Raw genomic sequence first — 8,645 nt, 5'->3', positions numbered from 1 at the left:
TATGTGGTGAGTGTGCCAGTACATCATGCTCGTCCCTTCTTGGAGTGACAGTTGGTTTTCCCTAGCATTCTGGAACAGCCTTTCCTGGTGTGTGCCATATGCAAGTGTATGCATGTGTAGCAGCATCTGCTGATCTGTGCTGGGATTCTGTGTTACAAGCTCGAGTGGGGACAGGAAATGGAGTGACGGTGGGGGAAGGAAACAAGCCCTATTCTTTTTTCCCAAAGAAGCTCGGAGTGAGTTCTCAAAACTGCATTTGCAAGGGCCTTTGTCCTGAAATTCTTTCTTGATCTTTTTCTTAAATCCTGGCTTGGAGAGTGAAGCCTCTGGAAGCTTCCACTGTTACTCAGATGACCCTGCTTCTGACCCTTGGAGGGTCACTGGGCTTTGAGATGACAGAGAAGCAATTATTAGAAGAGTAGTCAGGAAAGAAAGGGAGTTTTTCCTCCTGAAAGTCCTGAAGAAAAACATCAACACTCTGCGCCTTCCCTGTTAGAATCACTCTTCCTGTTCTTCCTTGCACAGCCCTCTTGATACCAGGAAATATTTTCAGTGCAAGATGAACCTGGAAGCTACTGCTGATACTTTCTAGGTATCAAATGACCACTGTGAAGGAAAGGTAAATATTGACACGAGCTCATTGATTTCTTCATTTTAGAGAAGTAACTCAGAGATTTGAAGCTTATAAATAATCCATTTATTCTATAAATAAGAACAGATTCAGAGTTTTTATTATCACCTCCCTCTTACGTACTTACATTCTGATTTACACTGAAGATCATAGTTAAGTGTTAAATCTTTGGAATTGGGAGAAACCTAGGTTTGTATCCTTGATCTGCCACTTCATGGCAATGAGAATTTAGAGAAACGTCAACTGTTCTAAACCCTAAGTTCCTCATCTATGAAGTAGCGGTAAGCTAGTTTGAGTTCCTCCCAAAGCAGAGCCTGCGCCAAGGACCTGGATGCAGGTAGTTTATTCATTAAAGATCATGTTGAGGGTGATCCTGGAAAGAAGATATGTAGGAAGAGAGAAAATGAGGCAGATTTAAGTAGGAAAAAGCAATATGGCATATTATTGAGCTGGTTACTGTTGTGACTGATTGAGGATTGAGCATCCTCTTAGGGATGCACAGAGAAACTATGTAAAATGCATCCAAAGATGTCTCTTTGAAAGGGTGGAGGCCTGAGACATTTCTCCAGGCTCCTCCCTCGTTGGTTGAGAATTGCCCCAGGGCACCCATTTTCACTGGGAAAAATGAGCTTGCAGAGACCTCTCCACTGCAGCTGTGGCTGAAATCAGCAGTGGATCGTGGATGTGTCATGAGGCACAAAGCTATCTGCTGCAGGAGATAAATAATATCCATGTCCTACAGTTATTGTGAAAATTAGACGAAGGGCCGTCTATAAAATGTCTAGCATTGTGCTTTGCTCAAAGGTAAGTACTTAGTAAATGTTCACTGTACTGTTGCAGCTACTGTTATGATCATTATGATTATTATTACGGTATGTTTGTGAGTCAGAGAAATGGGTGAATATATGACTTAGAGGATTCCAAGAATGACATATAATCTGCAGCCTATCTCTTCTATGCTACAGCCTGTATGATTTCCCATGACCAATGACTTCCCATGACCAATGGCCAATTTTGTCATTGTTAGGGGTCATTATACTACTTTTACTTTCTTAAACTTTTTGATATTTTCTCAAAATTTGGGCTCAAAAGGAAGGTATATTGTGTCAGTTATTTGTGATGGAAAATGGTTGCTAACTATGATGCTAGAGCGGCACTGTCCAACAGAAACTTGCACAGTCGTGGCACTGCTCTGGATCTGCGCTGTCCAAAACAATAGCCACCAGCTGCATGTGGCTATTGGGCACTTAAAATGTGGCTAGTTCAGCTAATGAACTGAAGTTTTAATTTTATTGAACGTTCTAGTTAATTTATAGCTGAATGTAAATAGACAAATGCAGACACAGGGAAGGAGAATTAGAGATAGTGTTCCCAGGGACAGTGGAAAGGCCCTTTCCCCCAGGGCTAAATCAAGGTGATGCAGCCAGCAATGCATTTCCTCCGGCCCCTGGGCCTGAAGCCCACGAAATCTGACTTCCAGGTTGGAGCATGGTGGTATCACCAAAGCCAAAGGACTGCTGGCTGAAGATAATGTCCCCATGATGTTGTGAAGGCATGGAACCAGCACAGGTTGGAGGAGGAGAGGTGACAACCTCCACTCAGCTTTGGCCCACTGTTTTGTGCGCAGAGCCAACTGCTGACCCCTTTGCAGGGGAGAGCTTCATTCTTAGCTGCCCTAAAATGAGAGAAAGATTAAAGAGAAGCCCACCCACCCAGTGTTTTCTACTTCCTAAAGGTTATATTACCCTAGAGACAAGATTCTCGGCTGGGCGTGGTGGCTCATGCCTGTAATCTCAGCATTTTGGGAGGCTGAGGTGGGCTGATCACCTGAGGTCAGGAGTTTGAGACCAGCCTGGCCAACACGGCAAAACCCCGTCTCTACTAAAAGTGCAAAAATTAGCCAGGCATGGTGGTGGGCGCCTGTAATCCCAGCTACTCAGGAGGCTGAGGAAGGAGAATCACTTGAACCCAGGAGGCGGAGGTTGCAGTGAGCTTGAAGTGGGACCTATTTTGGAGCATAGGTTTCTGTCACTTGCAACCAAAGAAGTCCTGATTAATGAATACTCAGGGTCAACTGGGGTGGCTGAAAGTCGGAGGGGATGAGCGTTAGAATGGCCATACTGGTTGGTGTGGCGGGAATTCAGATATGAGGCACTGAGGGTCTCAACCAGGGCATTCAGGGGCTAGAGAGAAAGGAGGCGAGTTAAGAGGTGAGCAGGAGCTATCAAGCAGTTTCCTCTCTTCGAAGGTTGCTGTCAAGTAGAGTTTAATGGTTCTTTACCACCTCTGCCTTTATAATGCCCCTTTACCTCTTTCATTTTTTTTTAAAGTTTTTATTTTTGAGATGGAATCTTGCTCTGTCACTGGGACTAGACTGCAGTGGCATGATCTTGTCTCACTGCAACCTCTGCCTCCCAGATTCAAGCAATTCTCGTGTCTCAGCCTCCCAAGTAGCTGGGATTACAGGTGCCCACCACCACACTCAGCTAATTTTTGTATTTTTAGTAGAGATGGGGTTTCACCATGTTGGCCAGGGTGGTCTTCAATTTCTGACCTCAAGTGATCCACCTGCCTCAGCCTCCCAAACTGCTGGGATTACAGTTATGAGCATGGCACCCAGCCTCCTTCATTTGTTTTGACCATCTTGTGAGATAAATGAATCAGGTATTCTTGTCCCCACTGTATAGCAGGAGAGGTTAAAGGACTTGCCCGAGGTCGCGTGGGAGCGCTGGGGCCTAGTTCTGGTTCTCTATCGCATGCTAATGCGTGAGCACAGTGTGGACTGAGCTCCCCGGGCACCGTCTTTCTGTTGCTTCATGGTGGAGACCCAACACCCCGCCTCCTGGCTTTTCTTATGTCTTCCAGGGAGAAGCAGCAGTAGTTCTTGCAAGGAAAAGCCCAGGAGCCCACGGCCTTCTTCATTAAAATAAATTCTGCCTAAGTCTCCTGGTTCTAAATAGAAGAAAATGTAGATTTGGGGCAGAACCGAAGGGAAAGGGATTTCCCTTGGCAAATTATTTGCAATTTGTGGATTGGAGCTGACCCAGCTCCAATTCCCTCTGTCATTGTAAGTGCTGTCTACAATGTGACCAGCTTATTAAAGAAAGAAAACTGGAGGCAGTCCTCCCACAGGGGCACAACAAAACAGGAGCAGAGTCAAAGCCCAGCAGCGTCTTCCTCAGTGTGGCATGTCTAGTTTTGCTGGCTAGATTCTCACCCTTCAGTTACATGTTCATGCCTATGCAGCCACTTCTGGGGGCTGTGGGAAGAATAACGAGAATATTAATGAGTTGTTTGTGCCTTTCCTTTGGCAGTATGAAAAGCTAGCTGTCATAAATACTGTAGGGTCCTCAGTCTATAGCATGCAATGGAATGCATGTTCTTGAGTCACTGCCAGAGATTCTGAGTTCATGGGGAGCTCAGGATCTGCCTTATAAAGAGGCATTCCAGGTATTAGTAATTCTGAAGCAAGTGGTCCATGGACCACAGTTTGAGAAACACTGATGGCAGTGGTGCGCTAGTGTGCAAACTCCAAGTGGTCCCCTTCATCCGTGGTTTACAGATGCTGCTGTTGCTGGCACAAGTCCCAGGAGATCCAGTGTCTCCTTCTTTACTAACAGGGTCTATTACTCACTGGCATCATCTGAGGGACATTCAGGAGTCTTTCTTGACTAAGATCGCCAAGGAGCTGCTGCCTCTAGAGCTCTAAGGACTTAGCTTCTCCTGTACTCCTTTTAATCATGGACAGCTACAGAGAACAGCACTTCTGTTGTTTAGTTTTTATTTTTCATAAGGGAAAAAGCCCACTGTGGCATATCTGCAGCAAGCCAAAGTGTAAATATAGTTCCTCTGTCTGCATAGCCCAGGACTCTCCTCACAGCCCCCACCTTTCTCTGTCCCCAGGGGCTTTACCCAAGATGTACAGACTCTGTAAGAAATGCTTTTAGACTGTCAAGTTTTTTCTTCTTCAGGACCTCTCTATTAACACAATCCTAAAGAAAATCAATGGATTCCTATTTCCCTATCCAATCATACCATCAGATCCTTTTCAAATTAGCCATGGAATCCATGGGTGAGCTGGTCCACAGGCCTTCACAATGAAATTGACTGCGTATGAAATGAATCTGAAAATTCCATTTATTAAAACACATACATTGTCCATGTGGGATGAAATGTGCACATCACATTCAGGTTTTCCTGCTTTAACATTTCTGTATTTCTCTTTGAAACACACACTCCAAAGATCTTATATAGGAAAGATGTGAACAACTTTTGGGCTGCAAAACATTAATGCATATATAACAATTCACCATTGCCAGGAGCAGCTAGAAGCAAATATTTAGGAAGAAAGATAAAGTATAAAAATTCCTAAAGACAGCATGCTTTATTTTCTCAAAATTCCGTGTGTGACTATAAGTGTATGGAGATACTGTTGTTTGATTTTTAAATTTATTGTTGAATTTGTCCTTGGTAGGCGATCTCCTTCAAATATTATTAACAAAATCAAGCACAGATCAAAGTATTTATTTGCATCTTCTGATTTAAACAGTATTTGGTTTCAAATTTTTAAAAAATAACAGTTTTTAAAGGAGTTAATATTGAGGATGATGTAAGATGGTTTTGTTCTTTATAGACTTTGCATTCTAAATATGAAGTTTATTGTTACTGCTTATTAGTTAATTCCATGGCAGATTTTCATTACTATCGAATATATTGTATGTAGAAACTAGGGCCTTAAATAATTAAGCTGACTTTTCCTGTTGGTTACCCCTAAAGAGAAAATTATGCTGGTGAAAATGATTGTTGAATTTCTAAATAAATTAAGCTCTTTAGAGGCATAAGTAATCAAAAGACTTTTTCCCCTGAATAAGTACAAATACCAATAAGCCAAAACTCATATAAATATTTTGGTATTATAATTCCATACTGTAATACATAAAATTATGAAAAAGCCAAAACATTTTCCTTAAAATGCTCCCTAGAAATTCTAATTCCCTCTTAATTACTCCAAAGATCTAAATTTACATGGAAATATAAAGAGTCCTTCTGAGAAAAAGAAATGCTGCGAATAGTGGAAATCATCTGGGCCAAAGAGTGTTTTATTCATTCACAGTTGTTTTCATGTGACCATATATTCAATTCATTTTTTTGGCCCATTTAAAAAATGTGATATGTTTTAGCTGATTCCACAGTGTTACTAAGCTAATTGTACAATGCTGTAGTTTAATAAATACTCTGCTAGGTTTTTTTTAAACCCCTAAATCTTCATGGGCATCCTGACTGTAACAAACTCCCCACAATTTGAACAGAAGAACAGAAGCATCTGGTTACAGAAGTGCATTCACACATTTCACAAATGTTTCAGTATCTTCTTCTCCCCCACCCCAGCATAAGCTTTAATTGGATGTATTTATTCTTTCACCAGCATGCCCATGAAGGAGCTAAGGAAAACATTGACCTAGTTTGTTTCAAAATCTGTCCTTGGCAAAGCAAATCTTTTTCTCTTCCTTTTTCATGCTTTTCTTTTCAACAGGAGAAAGAGAATAGAGAAGAAAGAGAGGAGAATAAAATTAATCGGGAAACAGAGATGGTATCTTGGGATTTGAAAGCAAACAAGATGTAAGAGAGGCCCTCTTTGACTGAAAATGACACAGAAAAAGGTGATCAAGGCTTCCAGGGCCTGCTGTTACTGATGGAGACTACAGCTATGGCGAAAAATTACTCTCACTATACCGTATCTTGGGAAAGGAGTGCTCTAGTTGCAAGGAAGTTGTAAATAAAGACCTAGAGACTAACAAACAATATGGAGAACAACACAAAGATTCTATTTAAAAATTGGAGAAGTGAAAAACCAAGATCATCTCAGTGGACAAAAGAGCCAGAACTCTTCCTGGTAGAGCCGACTGTGGGGACCTCACCTGCCGCCCAGAGAGTGGCGACTTGGGGTCCTTCTACCTGGAGGGTGAGCAGCTGGAGTTCTGAGAATGGTCACTTTCTCTGGGGCTGTGGGTTTATTTCTTCTGAGATCCGAACAAAGGAGGCCCATGGTTTTCTTAAGAACACAAAAAACGTTCTTCTAATCTATAATGTCCATGATTCAGGGAAAGAGGGAACTTGCTCATACTCATGGCAAAAGCACTTCCCAACTCATGGCGAATCCTTAACGCTCCTGCTTGGTGACAGCTGTGCTGCCCTGGATCCTGGATCAACCAAAATACTTTGGATTCTGGAAAACGTATTGAAGAGGCATTTATACCACTATTAACTAGGAGGTATTTTAGGCGTGGCTAAGGCTCTGAAGTAATCTCAATTTTCAAAATACTGAGATTTTTCTTTCCTCCCCAGGGCTTTTCCTTCTCATTTCCTTTCCCTGCTTTAGAGTAAAACAACAAAACTTCTGAATGGATGTAACATAGGGACAGTTTCATGCAGTATTACTCAAAAATTGTCACAAATATATGAAAGCACCAGTCACAACACATGATTTACTTTTACTTGCAGAATCAAAGCTATCATGTACACGTTAGGAATAGTGAAAAGAGAACACAGACAACCGGCATTTTTTGTCGTTGTTACCGTGAGGATACACCACGGGGAACATCTCCCTAAACATTTTGTGTGATCGTTCCTGGAGTTCAATCTGACAGACAAGTCCAGCCTTATCTCAACACTACTCTAATGGGGAGGGGTGGAAGGAGGAGTAGAGGAGAAGAAAGCAAGAAAAAGAAAGGCACAATGACTAAACATCAAGGCCATCAAACCAAATTGCGGCTACACGGGACAGCTCAGCTTATCAAAGGGTATTCTAAAGACAATATTCATCCCAAAAAGGTCATACTTATCTTACCTCAGTACAGCTGTCTGTTTTAATTGTTATTTTTTAAAATATGAAGCAGAAACATGAGGATTTTTGGGGGCATTGGGGGACAGCAGAAAAGAAGTGACACCAATTGTATTTTTGTATATTCCCCTCCTCCAGGCAGTTCCGCAGAATCAGATCTCTTAACTCAGGATGTGGATCGGCTTGCATTCTCATAAAAGGGACCAGATCTTTAAACATGCATAGCCTGGAGTTTCCAGGATGGTTCTCCTCGCTCTCTTCAAATGCCGTGGACTAGAAAGGTGCCCACTTTGCTAAAAACTCTATATCAATGTCCCAGGAGCCCGGAGGCTCTTCAGGCTCCTCTTGAAGACTTAAAGGATGGCACAGAAAAACTTCTTCTCCCTAAACGGGTTTTCTGAAGCCGGAACAGGGGTCAGGAGGGGGTCTTCCTTGGCATGCGCTTCACAGTAGGCCATCAAATCTGCAGCTGCCTTGGACACCTGGAGAGGGAGACAGAAACAACCAACACTAGAGTCTGACACAGTCAGTCAAGACCCAAGACTTTGGAGGCCAATATCCTGGCATCAGATCCTTGCTCCATCGCTGTGTGAAAGTGACGCAAGATACTCAGCCTCTAAAGGCCTCCGCTTCCTCATCTGCAAAGGTGAAAGCTGATGATACCAACCTCACAGGATTGTTGCCAGCAAGTCTGGGACTAGGGTAAGGTGAGTGAGGCACTTAGGGTGCAAAAGTGAAGGAGGCACTTGCTAGCAGAGGCATGCAGATGTCAACCTGGCACTTGCACAGCCCCATGAGTGGCTGTCTCCTTCTTCTTCTTCTTATTTTTTTTTTTAGATGGAGTCTTGCTCTGTTGCCCAGGCTGGAGTACAGTGGTTCAATCTCAGCTCACTGCAACCTCTGCCTCATAGGTTCCAGTGATTCTCTTGCCTCAGCCATCCTAGTAGCAGAGACTACAGGTGTGTGCCACAGTGCCTGGCTAATTTTCTGTACTTTTGGTAGAGATGGGGTTTTGCCATGTTGGCCAGGCTGGTCTCAAACTCCTGGCCCCAAGGGATTCACCTGCCTTGGCCTCCGAAAGTGCTGGGATTATAGGCATCAGCCACCACGCCTGGCCCTCCTTCACTTTTGTGCCCCAATATCTCATTGTTCCACCCTAGTCCCAGCCCTGGT

The 8,645-nt window shown here is 43.1% G+C and overlaps 1 protein-coding gene across 1 annotated transcript in view; it reads right to left on the bottom strand.

Annotated features, from left to right (window-relative positions):
- Positions 1-4,750: 4,750 nt before the first annotated feature.
- GNG2 (G protein subunit gamma 2) overlaps positions 4,751-8,645 on the bottom strand; it is a 109,848-nt gene continuing 105,953 nt past the window's right edge. Inside the window, exon 4 of the mRNA XM_012451054.2 lies at positions 4,751-7,954. Coding sequence (XP_012306477.1) covers positions 7,826-7,954 — 129 coding nt within the window. The 3' untranslated portion in view covers positions 4,751-7,825. The remainder of the gene's footprint in view (positions 7,955-8,645) is intronic.

This window comes from Aotus nancymaae, unplaced genomic scaffold (genome assembly GCF_030222135.1).
Source record: "Aotus nancymaae isolate 86718 unplaced genomic scaffold, 86718_ANA_hifiasm-v0.15.2.pri h1tg000062l, whole genome shotgun sequence".
In the NCBI taxonomy this organism is placed as follows: Eukaryota; Metazoa; Chordata; class Mammalia; order Primates; family Aotidae; genus Aotus; species Aotus nancymaae.
This window is presented reverse-complemented; position numbering and strand designations above follow the sequence as displayed.